Consider the following 15,169-nt stretch of genomic DNA (forward strand, 5'->3'; position numbering starts at 1 on the left):
CAAAAATTAACTCAAAATGGATCAAGGATTTGAACGTAAGACCTGAAACAATTAAGTACATAGAAGAAGACATAGGTACTCAACTCATGGACCTGGGTTTTAAAGAGCATTTTATGAATTTGACTCCACAGGCAAGAGAAGTGAAGGCAAAAATTAATGAATGGGTCTACATCAGACTAAGAAGTTTTTGCTCAGCAAGAGAAACTGATAACAAAATAAACAGAAAGCCAACTAAATGGGAAATGATATTTTCAAACAACAGCTCAGATAAGGGCTTAATATCCAAAATATACAAAGAACTCATAAAACTCAACAACAAACAAACAAACAATCCAATAAAAAAATGCGAAGAGGATATGAATAGACACTTCTCCCAGGAAGAAATACAAATGGCCAACAGATATATGAAAAGATGCTCATCTTCTTTAGCTATTAGAGAAGTGCAAATCAAAACTGCAATGAAATACCATTTCACACCTGTTTGATTAGCTATTATTAGCAAGACAGGCAATAGCAAATGTTGGAGAGGCTGTGGAGAAAAAGGAACCCTCATTCACTGTTGGTGGGAATGTAAAGTAGTACAACCATTATGGAAGAAAGTATGGTGGTTCCTCAAAAAACTGAAAATAGAACTACCTTATGACCCAGCAATCCCTCTGCTGGGTATATACCCGAAAAACTCAGAAACATTGATATGTAAAGACACATGCAGTCCCATGTTCATTGCAGCATTGTTCACAGTTGGCCAGGACATGGAAACAACCAAAAATCCTGTCAATAGATGACTGGATAAAGAAGATGTGGCACATATACACTATGGAATACTACTCAGCCATAAGAAATTATGACATCGGAGCATTTACAGCAAAATGGTGGGATCTTGATAACATGATACGAAGCGAAATAAGTAAATCAGAAAAAACCAGGAGCTGCATTATTCCATATGTAGGTGGGACATAAAAGTGAAACTAAGAGACATTGTTAAGAGTGTCATGGTTACGGGGGGGGAGGATGGAATGGGAGAGGGAAAGTGGGAGGGGGAGTGGCACAAAGAAAACAAGATAGAAGGTGACAGAGGACAATCTGACTTTGGGTGATGGGTATGCAACATAATTGAACGACAAGATAACCTGGACTTGTTATCTTTGAATATATGTATCCTGATTTATTGATGTCACCCCATTAAAAAAATAAAATTATTATAAAAAAAAAGTACTTTATTTATTATTGGTTAGAAAAACCATAACAACGTTATTAAAAAGAATTCAGAGTCTTATTGTACTTTAAAAGTGTTGGTCTTACATAAAATGCACACATTTACTTGTATTTAGTGTTAAACATATTGTATGGCTCTCACGGAATTACATTTTAAAATATATGGCATTCATAGCTCTCTCAGCCAGGAAAGTTCCCGACACCTGCTCTACAGCCAAGCCCTTGGATACCGGTTGGGCAAGTGGAGTGGCAAAGAGCACAGAGGGCCTGTGCCAGACCTTGAGCAGGGATGGCACAGTGCCTTACTCTGGCCCTGACTAATGCAGAGACACTGGGGGCCTCAGTCATTACTACAGGCAGCAATTCCAATAGATTCGAGTGTCTTCCAAATAAGGAATGTTGTTATCATTAGTGGCTGGACTGAGATCCTTTGGTGTCTGGCTTTTAATTCAGTGCCTCGGGGTTTTGTTCCATCTTTGCATCAACTCTGGGTTTTTGTTCTGCAGAAACCAGTGTGAAGGAAAGTGCTGTGAAGTACATGGATGTGCTTAAGGACAGACTACACAGGTAAGGGCACCGACTCCTTGTCACAGACTCCGCGACACTGTTGGATTCTGTTTTACAGCAGAACTAAGTGAGGCAAAGGCAAAGGCTAGCCAATTGCTATGATAAATTAACAAACAAAAACATGGAAAATGAAAAAAGGAGGCTTTGAATCTTGTGAGGGAAGAAGCAGGTATCACATAAATATCTCCCAGCCCTTTCCTCCTCTTACAAAAAGCAAATAGATTAAAATGTTTAAAAGTATCTGGGGGAGCACACAAGTAGTTTTTCATGATCCAGAAGAAGAAACTTCTTTGGTTTGTTACATTCAAGCTTTGTGCCTTCGTCTGTTTCTTTGCTTTTTCATGTCTGAAGGGGGTCTTATGGATTTTGACCTGGCTTCTGAATATTTTGAAATAATATTAGAACTCATATATTAAGTTCTGATTTGAATCCTGATTTAAAACTAGTGTGAACATTTCTGGTTGCTTTTTTTAAAAAAAATTTAACTCAATTAGGCCTCAATGTATATTTATTTGTTTTGTGACAGAGAGACAGCCCCTTAGTTGTTCATTGATTGTTTTCTCATATGTGCATTGACCAGGGGGCTACAGCAGACAGAGTGACCCCTTGCTCAAGCCAGTGACCTTGGACTTCAAGCCGAATACCTTTGAGCTCAAGCCAGCAACTATGAGATCATGTCTATGATCCCATGCTCAAGCCAGTGACCTTGGGGTTTTGAATGTGGGTCCTCTGCATCCCAGTCTGATGCTCTATCCTCTGCACCACCACCTGATCAGGCTTAACTCAATTAGGAATTCAAATTTGAGAAAAGTTAGGGACAGTGCAGCCTGTCAAGATGTTTCTGGTTTGAAGATTCCAAGATGGCAGAAGAATAGGCAGACATACAAACTTCCACCTGCCAGGACCAAACTGGATTACAAATTAATTTAAGAACAATCATCATGAAAAACCAACTTTGGACTAAAAGGACAGGACTTGAAAACCATGGAGCACAGAAGAAACCACACCGACACTGGTAGGAAGTGCGGGGAAGTGGAGGGGGCTCCCCTGATCCCAGGAGAGAGGTCTGGCTGAGGGTCCAGAGGGATTATCACTGCAGGGAGAGAGACCCTGAGAGATGAGGGTCCTCAGCCCCAGGAACCGGAGCCCCAGCCTAGAGACCCAGAAACTAGAAGAAACAACCCGACAGTATAGAGTGGGGAAAAGAGCAGGATTTCTGTCTGTGGAAAAGAGCTTGTGAAGAAGTTGATGCTGTCTTAAAGGGCCAGTGCAGAAAATCTCATTCAGAGCCACTTACCTGGGGCTCTGGGGACGAGGAAGGCTGAGAGGACTGGTCTTGTGTGAGGAGAGTGTGGAGATCGAGGCACAGGGACACAAATGGTGATGGGGTGAAAAATACCTGTGCTGAGTCATTCTCCAATACTGAGGTGGCCATATGCATTGGGAGGGGCACTCCTCTGTCTAGCATGAACCTAGCGTAAGGCCAACTGACCACCTCCAGAAAGCTCTCACAGCTCCAATCAGCAGAAAAGGCCATTGAAAAGGAGAAAGTAAAGGGGAGGGGCAGCGACTCAGGTTTCCAGGGAGACCTGAACTACACCTCCCCCTTCTGATATGGAGAATGTGCCTGCCCCTGGAGAATACCTGGGCAGATCACACCTTCTGGTTCTCAGAGGTCACACCCACCACACCTCTGGACTTACCATACAGAAAAAAATAAAATGCCTGGATAGAGTCTCAACTGGGGCCAACGAGCAAGGTATGCCCACTAGCCCCATCCTAATCACAGAAGTTCCCTGCTGGGCTCAGCAAACAAACAGCAGGAAAAGTAAGACTTTTATGTAGCTCACCTTGTTAGGGAGAATTAAAATCCAAGCAACCAGCAGAGGCTGAGGGATTAAGCCCTGGAGAAGGGGCCACATTCCCTGTACCAACCTCAGCTGCACAAACCCAAAAAGCTTGCAAATCACACACAGAAAAAATGTGCAGACAGAGAAATGCAATCCAAATCCCCAGAAAAAGAACTGAATGAGATGCAAGTAACCAAATTACCGGATGCAGAGTTTAAAATAATGATTTTAGGATGCATAAGGATCTTATAACTACAATGGATGGACAAAATGAGCATCTAAGTAAAGAAATAGCAAGCATCAGAAAGGACATAGAGATAAAGAAGGTCACTACATAATGATAAAAGGAGCATTACAACAGGAAGATATAACCATTATGAATAAATATACGCCTAATATAGGAGCACCTAAATATATAAAACAGATTTTGATGGACAAAAAGGGCAAGATCAACAGCAATACTGTAATAGTAGAGGATTTTAATACCCTACTAACATCAATGCATAGAGCCTCCAAACAAAAATTAACAAAGAAACAGTGGCCTTGAATGACACACTAGATTAACTGGATTTAATAGATATCTTCAGAACCTTTCACCCCAAAGCAGCAGAAGATACATTTTTTTTTTGAGTGCTCATGGTACATTCTCTAGGATAGTCCACATGTTAGGACAAAAAACAAGTCTCAATAAATTTAAGAAGATTGAAATCATATCAAGCACCTTCTCTGATCACAATGGCATGAAACTAGAAATCAACTACAATAGAAAAACTGAAAAACATCTAAACACTCAGAGACTAAATAGCATGCTATTAAAAAAAGAAAGGGTTAATGATGAGATCAAGGAAGAAATAAAAATCTTCCTTGAAACAAATGAAAATGAACATACAACAACTCAAAATTTATGGGACACAGCAAAAGCAGTCCTGAGAGGGAAGTTCATAGCATTACAGGCATACTTTAAGAAGCAAAAAAAAGCTCAAATTAACAACGTAACCCTGCACCTAAAAGAACTAGAAAAAGAACAGCAAGTAAAGCCAAGAGGAAGTAGAAGGAAGGATATAATAAAGATCAGAAAGGAAATAAATGACAGAGGCAAACCCCTAGCCCCCCCCCAAAAAAAACCCAATAAAACAATACAGAAGATCAATGAAACCAAGAGCTGGTTCTTTGAAAAGGTAAAGAAAATTGATGAAACTTTAACCAGACTCATCAAGAAAAAAAGAGAGAGGACTCAAATAAATAAAATTAGAAGAGAGAGTGAAGCAGTAACAAGTGACTCAGCAGAAATTCAAATGATTGTAAGAAAATACTGGGAAGAACTGAATGCCCAAAAATGGGACAATCTAGATGAAGTGGTTAAATTCCTTGAAAAATATAATCATTCAAAATTTAATCTGGAAGAATCAGAGAACCTAAACAGACCAATTACAACAAAAGAGATTGAAACAGTTATCAAAAAACTCCCAACAAACAAAAGTCCTGGGCCAGATGGCTTCACAGGCGAATTTTACCAAATATTCAAAGAACTAACTCCTATCCTTCTCAAGCTATTTCAAAAAATTCAAGAGGAAAGAAAACTTCCAAAGTCCTTTTATGAGGCGAGCATAACCTTCATTCCAAAATCAGGCAAAGACAACACAAAGAAAGAAAACTATAGGCCAATATCCCTGATGAACATAGATGCTAAAATTCTCAACAAAATATTAGCAAACCGGATCCAGCAATACATGAAAAAAATCATACATCATGATCAAGTGGGATTTATTCTGGGGAGGCAAAGCTGGTACAATATTTGCAAATCAATCAACGTGATTCATCACATAAACAAAAGGAAGGAGAAAAACCACATGATAATCGCAATAGATTCAGAAAAAGCATTTGATAAAATCCAGCACCCATTCATGATCAAAACTCTCAGCAAAGTGGGAATACAGGGAACATATCTCAACATGATAAAGGCCATCTATGACAGGCCCACAGCCAACATCACACTCAATGGGCAAAAATTAAAAGCAACTCCCTTAAGATCAGGAACAAGGCAGGAGTGCCCCCTTTCATCACTCTTATTCAACATAGTTCTGGAAGTCCTAGCCACAGCAATCAGACAAGAAGAAGAGATAAAAGGCATCCAAGTTGGAAAAGAAGAAGAAAAACTTTCATTATTTGCTGATGACTTGATACTGTACATAGAAAACCCTAAAGTCTCAGTCAAAATATTACTGAAACTGATAAATGAATTCAGCAAGGTGGCAGGTTATAAAATCAATATTCAGAAATCAGTGGCATTTTTATACACCAACAATTAGCTGTCTGAAAGAGAAATTAAGGAAACAATTTCCTTCACTATTGCAACAAAAAAAATAAAGTACCTAGGAGTACATTTAACCAAGGAGGTAAAGGACTTCTCCTCAGAAAATTATAAAACATTGATAAAAGTAATCACAGAAGATACAAACAAGTGGAAGCATATACCATGTCCATGGATAGGAAGAATAAACATCATTAAAATGTGTATGTTACCCAAAGCAATCTATAAATTCTATGAAATTCTTATTAAAATACCAATGTTATACTTCAAAGATATAAAACAAATATTTCAAAAATTTATATGAAACCAAAACAGAACACGAATAGCCTCAGCAATCTTAAAAAAGAAAAAAAATGGGTGGTATTACACTTCCTGATATCAAGTTATACTACAAGGCCACTGTACTCAAAACAGCTTGGTACTGGCATAAGAACAGGCATATAAATCAATGGAATAAAACAGAAACCCAGAAATAAACCCACACCTTTATGGACAACTGATATTTGACAAAGGAGGTAAGAGCATACAATGGAGTAAAGACTGTCTCTTTAACAAATGATGTTGGGAAAATTGAACAAGTACATGCAAAAAAATGAAACTAGACAACCAACTTACACCATTCACAAAAATAAAATGAATAAAAGACTTGAATGCAAGTCATGAAACCATGATCATCTTGGAAGAAAACATAGGCAGTAAGCTCTCCGACAGCTCTCGCAGCAATATGTTTGCTGATTTATCTTCATGGGCAAGTGAAATAAAAGACAGGATGAACAAATGGGACTATATCAAACTAAAAAGCTTTTGCACAGCAAAAGACACCATGAACAACCCACACTTCCATTAAGGGGTTAATAATCAAAATCTATAAAGAACTTTTAAAACTCAACACCAGGAAAGTAAACAATCCAATCAAACATTGGGTAAAAGCACCTGACCTGTGGTGGTGCAGTTGATAAAAGCGTTGACCTGGAATGCTGAGGTTGCTGGTTCGAAACCCTGCACTTCTCTGGTCAAGCCACATATAAGGCACACAGGATGCTTCCTCCTCCTCCCTTTTCTCGCTCTCTTTCCCCCTTTCTCACTCTCTCTCTCTCTCTCACTCTCTCTCCTCTCTAAAATCAATAAATAATTTAATTTTAGCAAAAAGTGGGCAAAAGGACTGAGTAGACACTTCTCCAAAGAGGACATACAGATGGCCAATAGGCATATGAAAAAATGTTCAACATCACTAATGATTAGAGAAATGCAAATTAAAAACCACAATGAGATATCACCTCACACCAGTCAGAATGGTGCTCATTAACTAAACAATACATAGTAAGTGCTGGCGAGGATGTGGAGAAAAAGGAACCCTCCTGCACTGCTGGTGGGAATGCAGACTGGTGCAGCCACTATGGAAAACAGTATGGAGATTCCTCAAAAAATTAAAAATCGAACTGCCTTTTGACCCAACTATCCCACTTTTAGGAATATATCCTAAGAAGAACAAATCACTGTGTCAAAAGAAGAAATGCACTCCCATGTTTATGGAAGCATTGTTTATAATAGCCAAGATCTGGAAACAGCCCAAGTGTCCATCAGTAGTCGAGTGGATTAAAAAGTAGTGGTACATATAGAAGAAGACATAGGTTCTAAACTCATGGACCTTGGTTTTAAAGAGCATTTTATGAATTTGACTCCAAAGGCAAGAGAAATGAAGGCAAAAATTAATGAATGAGACTACATCAGACTAAGAAATTTTTGCTCAGCAAGAGAAACTGATAACAAAATAAACAGACAGCCAACTAAATGGGAAATGATATTTTCAAACAACAGCTCAGATAAGGGCCTAATATCCAAAATTACAAAGAACTCATAAAACTCAACAACAAACAAACAAAAAATCCAATAAAAAAATGGGAAGAGGACATGAACAGACATTTCTCCCAGGAAGAAATCCAAATGGCCAACAGATATATGAAAAGATGCTCATCTTCTTTAGTTATTAGAGAAATGAAAATCAAAACTGCAATGAGATTCCACCTCACACCTGCTAGATTAGCTATTATTAGCAAGACAGGTAATAGCAAATGTTGGAGAGGCTGTGGAGAAAAAGGAACCCTCATACACTGTTGTTGGGAATGTAAAGTAGTACAACCATTATGGAAGAAAGTATGGTGGTTCCTCAAAAAACTGAAAATAGAACTAACTACCTTATGACCCAGCAATCCCTCTACTGGGTATATACCCAAAAAACTCAGAAACATTGATACGTAAAGACACATGCAGCCCCATGTTCATTGCAGCATTGTTCACAGTGGCCAGGACATGGAAACAACCAAAAAACCCATCAATAGATGACTGGATAAAGAAGATGTGGCACATATACACTATGGAATACTACTCAGCCATAAGAAATGATGACATTGGATCATTTACAGCAAAATGGTGGGATCTTGATAACATGATACGAAGTGAAATAAGTAAATCAGAAAAAACCAGGAACTGCATTATTCCATACATAGGTGGGATATAAAAGCGAGACTAAGAGACATTGATAAGAGTGTGGTGGTTACGGGGGGTGGGAGGAGAGGGAGAAAGAAAGGGGGAAGGGAGGGGCACAAAGAAAACTAGATAGAAGGTGACAGAGGACAATCTGACTTTGGGTGATGGGTAAGCAACATAATTGTTTGACAAGATAACCTGGACATGTTTTCTTTGAACATTTGTACCCTGATTTATTGATATCACCCTAGTAAAATTAAAAAAAAAAAAGTAGTGGTGGTACATATACACAATGGAATACTATGCGGCTATAAAAACGAAGGAAGTCTTATCCTTTGCAACAACATGGATGGACCTGGAGTCTATTATGCTAATTGAAATAAGTCAGGCAGAAAAGAAAAATATCATATGACCTCACTCATATGAGGAATCCAATGAACAATGTGAACTGAGGAATGGAAGAGAGACAGAGAATGGATCAAAGAGACCAGAGGGATAGCGGTCAGAGGGAAAGAGGATGAGAGGAGGGGATAAATGAAAGGAAAGACATTAGGGAAAGTATATGCATGCAACACAGAGAGATAAGGGCAGGATAGTAAATCATGGAGGGGAGGGGGAAGGCGGTGGTGGGAGGGGGCAAAGGGGGTATCAAGGAGAACAGGGGTGGGGGAGGGAGGGAGATATGCTCGGGGGAACACTTGTAACTATGTAAACACAACAAATTAAAATCAATTAAAAAAAAAGATGTTTCTGATTTTTGTGGACCTGTCATTTTCAAATGAACCCCAGCCCCTGCGGTGTGTTTCAAATTAAGGACAGAAGTCTGAGCATGTCAATTGTGCTGCTTTGCCTGGAGTCATCTAGCTTTATGGACTGTTTTGCTACTTTTTTGGAAATTGTTAAATACTTGTTTCAGTAGGCTTTGCCGTAGACCTTTGTGTGCTAAGATAGTGCCTTCTGGCTGAAACACTGGTTCTCCTTTCAGAGAGGTTAGGAAGGGCTGCCTTGCTGAGCTCTGTTCTGCTTTGCAGTGGAAGCAAGGTGCTACTGGATTTATTCTAATGCTTGGAGAGCAAGTGCTTCTGACCACTGGTTGATATCTCCCTGCCTTGATGCCCAGTCATGGGGAGGACCTGTGACAAAGGTGGTCAGTAGAGAGTGTGGGGTAAGGAGCTCATAGGGTAAGAGGCATCCTCTCAGAAAATTCATCACCTCCTTAGAATGTGGGATGCTCACCTGGGTCAGGTGCATGGCCCTGACTCCGCCTCTTCCTATCCTGTTCCCAGGCAGGTTTCTGCGTGTCCCTCTTGATCTCAACTCCAACTACCATTTTTTAGCCATAAGCATCTTATACCTCCTTATGTTCCCTAGGTTACTAGGCAGCAGGTTGAAGTTCCAAGGTCATGGGTATTGTCACCTCCCTAACTTCAGGTAAACGTTTGCCTCTAGTTTCTTGTGCTCTAAGAGTGAGAAAAAAGCACTGCCTTCATGGTTGGTGTTTGGATTTTATTAAACACTGTACTTAGAGCATTCGCAGAGTTGGCATCAGCCCATGTTGGTTCCCTTGGCCTCCTGCTTCTTCTGATCCTCGCTGTCCTTGTCATCCTAACTGATGGGACTGTCATGCCCATCATTCCAGCTTCTCATCCATCATCGTCTTCCCTCCAGCCAGCTCCCTGCTCTGTGTCCCCGCCCAGTGACCAGCCATTGTGCTTACTTCCTTTCCTCATCTCTGCTTAGAGTCAGTTACTGAGTCCTGTCAACCTAGCCACTTAGTGTCCTCATGCTTACATTGACCATTCCAGTGTGTGTCTGTCTTCTCTCACTGGGGAATAGCTTCTTTTTATGTTTTTCTGTCTCCCTACCTTTCTCCAGGTGGTCTGGAGTGAGCATCTTAAAATGCAAGCCTGGTCATTGCACATCCCCACCATCCTCAGGATGAAGCCTGAACATCTTCCTATGACTCATGACATTCTTCCATGTGACCTCTGTATGTCCTTCAGTGTCATCCATCACCACCCTGCTCCAGTTATCTGATTCTCTTACGTTTGTCAGTACTACTCTGCTTTCTTCTGGAGAGAAACTAACTTAGAAGGGAACTGGGCCAGAGTTATATTATCCAGGGAAGTGTTAGTTTGAACCATGTGAAATTACTGATATTAATTCATTTCTGACATAGATACATGACTGTTTCCTATAGTTCAACCCATTATTTGGGAATTTGAAGTAATCTGCAGAAGACTCTCCTTTCCCGTGACTCCAGCACATGCCAAGGTGCGCTCGGTCTCACCTCTCCCTTCACACGGGCTCTGGTGGGCCTTCCCCTGGCAGCCTTTCATCTGCCTGAGGCTTTTTCATCCTTCAGGTGTGGGATGTCTCCTTTCTGAAGTGCTCCATAACTACCCAAAACCGAGTAGTGTGCCCGGAATGAATTAATCACTCTTCTGTCTTTCCAAGTGCTTCTTGTCAGGTATTGAAGGTGATGCTTGTCTTGTCCAGAATGTATTCTCAGTGACTTGGAAGTCCTGACCAGTGTCAGGTACCCCACAAGTGTTTGTTGAATGAATATCTGGAGAAACGAATGAGTGAATACAACTAATTTCTAGCCCCCAGCCTCATCTTTCATCACCTCTGCCTGTCTCCCTGGCTCTCCAGCTGTATGGGTATGTGACTCACAGGTGTTCATTATGGATGGTCCTTCAGCAGCAGAGTTTCAGTGACCAGGGAGGTAGCCAGTCCATCCTACAGCCCTATTCCTGAGGACTCTTTCCATTGCTGTAGGCAGCCTGTCTTTGATTTGTATGATCCAGTGTGGTAGAATCACTGGAACAGACTCTGTGACCCTCTGGCAGTAGGTGGAGTAGCAGACAGAGGGTAGGTGAGCCGTGAGGTGCATATGGTTTTTGGTGTGCTTAGCACAGGAGGCCAGACCGGATACTGTGTAAGTTGTGGTCATGGTCATGGTCTCCTTGTGACAGTCCTGTCCTCCCTACCACACCTACCAGAGTACTGATGTTTGCATGATCCCATCACAGCCACAGTTTTTTCCAAGAGAATCAACATCTTAAGACACAGAAACTGTTTTTAGCACCTGGTACAGTTAGCGTCATAGTGGCTGCTTGATGAATATTGCAACATAATGACTTAAGCAAGGTGATAGATGCCGATGAAAATCTTTGTTGTGTATTCCCACTGTCAGAAGCGCCTCTTGGTCTTCCAAGAGGTTTAGAAGGAAAGTAGCTGAGAGCTGACAAGACAACTTATTTCCACTGGGGTGTTGTATAGGACATATTTTACGATTGGGGCTACAGTGGGATGTGGCCAGTTGTGATTTTGGAGACAGATCTAATTGACAAGAGTATCTTTGTTACTATCTCAAAGTACAATGAGACCTGGAAACCCAAATACTGGCACAAATTGGGGTGGGCTCCCACTCTCCATCAAGAAAGTCAAATGAGATCCCGGCTGGGTAATTCAGTAGATAAAGCATCCTCCTAGCATGCCAGAGGGCTTGGGTTTGATCCCAGGTCAGTGCACCTACGAGAAGTAAGCAATGAGTACAGAACTGAATGAAACAACTAAATGGAACAACGAGTTGATGCTTCTCTCTTCTTTCCTTTCTCTCTCTCTCAAATCTATGGGAAAAAATGGAGAAAGAAAAACAGAAAGAAGGGAGAGAGGAAAGGAAGGAAGGAAAGAAGGGAAGGAAGTCAAACGAATTTGAGAGGACTGTCTGGTGCTCTCAACAGTTCAAATGGATATCCTGCAAAGTACAAAACAAAAGTTGGGCAAATAGTAAACAGGAGATTTTAGTACATATTTCAACATAGATTTGCCTTGTAATAATTTTAATTATACATATATGTGTATAAAACCCCCTTCTAAATCTGAATGATCATAAACATTCAGAAAGTTTTTTTCAAAACCTATGTTTTGAAAACCATGATTTTATTTGGTATCAAATGTTAAAGCTGCCAAATGTTTGAGGCACTTAAAAATATGTATTTCAATTACATTATTTTACATACTCATGAGACCTATTCAGCCAAACATAATTGTAAATAGATGAATAGTAAAATTATGAATTGATAAATTATACATGTAAACTCTTATTTCATAAAACATACATGAGAACAAATCTAAATATATATAGATATACATATATATACACCTATATAAACATACATACTTGTAATTGAAAATAAACATATTTCATACTGATTCTATTCTGAAAATTCCCTTTTAGTAACAATGCATTGAATGGATCAGGAGGGGATACCACTCTCTCCTTAGCGTTTCACTACTGATGGGGGTGACTTAAAGCCCTGAAGGGTGTCTGGCTCACGATTTCCCTGTATCAGTGAGAGGCAGGGAAACAACCAAACTCTGGCAAGTTCCCCTTATTCTCAAAAAGATAATGGACTGGTAAAATACACTGCTCATAAAAATTAGGGGATATGTGATCACTTCATATTCATTTTGAAATATCCCCTAATTTTTGTGAGCAGTGTACATCTGAGTTACAAGTTAGATGCAATATAATATGTCCCTGCTTTCTCTACATACAAGAGATACTGTTTGTGGATTTGTTTTATCTTTATCTGCTTTGGGGCTTTTCCTCCTTCACCTTATCTATAGCTCATGCCTCCTTCTGGCCTCACATCCTTCCAGCTCACTCACTCTGGAGCCAGGGTGACGTTATTACTGCGATATTCACAATCCTTCCAGACTCCTTCTGCGTCCGGCATAAATGCTGTATTCTTTCTTCATGGAGACCCAGGGCTCTCCATGAGGTGGCTCCTTCCTTGTCCCAGCCTCACATGGTGCCTGTGCTCCAGACTGGCCTAAGCTGTCAGTGCCCAGTCACCTCCTAGCAGACCTTGGTAGAGCCCTCCCCCACCTGGATCCTGGCTGACACTTGTCCTCATGACTTAGCCTTCTTTATGCAACCTTTCTTTCTTTTTCCAAATTTAAATTTAAAAAAAATTTTAGAAATTAAATTTAATTGAGTGATATTGTTCCACAGGATCACACAGTTTTCATGAGTACATCTCCATGGCACGTCATCTATACACTGCATTGTGGGCCAATCACTCCGAGTCATATCACCTTCTGTCATTGTGTGTTTGGTTTCTGTAATGCCAGTGGCCGAGGCCAGGCAGGTCCACATTGGATCCGGGCAGATGGTAGAGAAACTGCAGAGCTGGAAAGGGTTGGGCCATTCCATTTAATAAAGTCTCACAATGGCGGACAAGCACACAGACAGGGGAAACCGCCTCTCAGGCAAACAAACAGCAAATGGCCCCTCACAGTGGCAGGCAGACAATCCACGCATCCACAATCCCCCTGAGTGCAAGCACCCATAGCCTTACATAGGCCATACACACGTGGCACTGCTGTGTGCTCACGCACTAATCAGGCAAAGTGCTTACACCTGGTAATCCCGTGAGCAAGCCTAACACAGCTGCCTCGCAGTTCCCTTTACCCCCCACGAACCCTCATTCCCTCCCTCTGGTAAACACTGTACTTTTCTCTATGTCTATGAGTCTCAGTTTTATATCCCACATATGAGTGAAATCATATAGTTCTTAGCTTTTTCTGACTTAAATATTCTCAAGGTTCATCTATGTTGTTGCAAATGGCAGTATTTCATCTTTTCTTATGGCTGAGTACTATTCCATTATATATATGTACCACATCTTCTTTATCCAGTCCTCTATTGAGGGACACTTTGGTTATTTCGATATCTTGGCCACTGTGAATAATGCTGTGATGAACATAGGGGTGTGTTTATCTTTGTGAATAAATATTTTTGAGTTTTTCAGATAGATGCCCAGCACAGGGATTGCTGAGTCATATGGTAATTATATGCTTAATTTGTTGAGGAACTGCCATACTGTTTTCCATAGTGGTTAAAGCTTCTTCACAGCAAAAGAAACCAACAACACAAAAAGGCAGCTAGTTGAATGGGAGATGATGTTTGCAAACAACAGCTCTTACAAGGGGTTAATATCCAATACATAAAGAACTCATACAACTCAATACCAAACAAAAAATCCAATTAAAAAATGGGAGAGGACCTGAACAGATACCTCTCCCATGAATACATACAAACAGATATATGAAAAGACACTCATCTTCACAAGCTAGTAGAGAAATACAAATCAAAACTACAGTGAGATAGCACCTCATACCTGCTAGATTGGCTGTTATCAATGAGATAGAGAATAACAAGTGTTGGAGAGGTTGCAGAGGGAAAGGAACCCGCATTCACTGCTGGGGGGAGTCTACACAACCTTCCTGCTTCCTGCTGAATCCTTCTTGGTCCCCACAGTTGAAGCCACTGACAGTTGGCTGCAATGTCTTCTCTCTGACTCCAGAGGACTGTGAGCTCCAAGCCTGACTTGCTTTGCATTCTAAGTGATTGGCATGCTGTTTGTCATGTGGCAAACATTCAGTGAAATTACACTTAATGCAAGAATGAATGGACAAATAGCAATTTATCTTGAAACTTTATTCTCAACTATTATATTCAGAAACTCAAGACTATCTAAGAAGATGCAAGGCCCCAGACATACATTTGTCCTGACATCAAATCTTCATGGTATTTGATAAAATAGAAAAAATCTACTCTTAAAGAGCTTTCCTCACTCATTTTTATCCCTTCAGGTTTATTGTTTCCAGAGGAAATATGTGTGATATATTGGTTAGGTTCATTTTTCCTTATGGCCAAATCTTG

At 40.4% G+C, this 15,169-nt stretch overlaps 1 protein-coding gene across 1 annotated transcript in view; it reads left to right on the forward strand.

Annotated features, from left to right (window-relative positions):
- Positions 1-15,169, forward strand: part of DISC1 (DISC1 scaffold protein) — a 440,648-nt gene that overhangs the window by 339,752 nt on the left and 85,727 nt on the right. Inside the window, 1 exon segment of the mRNA XM_066360151.1 lies at positions 1,722-1,782. Within this exon segment, the coding sequence (XP_066216248.1) occupies positions 1,722-1,782 (61 nt within the window).

This window comes from Saccopteryx leptura, chromosome 1 (assembly GCF_036850995.1).
Source record: "Saccopteryx leptura isolate mSacLep1 chromosome 1, mSacLep1_pri_phased_curated, whole genome shotgun sequence".
Taxonomy (NCBI): Eukaryota; Metazoa; Chordata; class Mammalia; order Chiroptera; family Emballonuridae; genus Saccopteryx; species Saccopteryx leptura.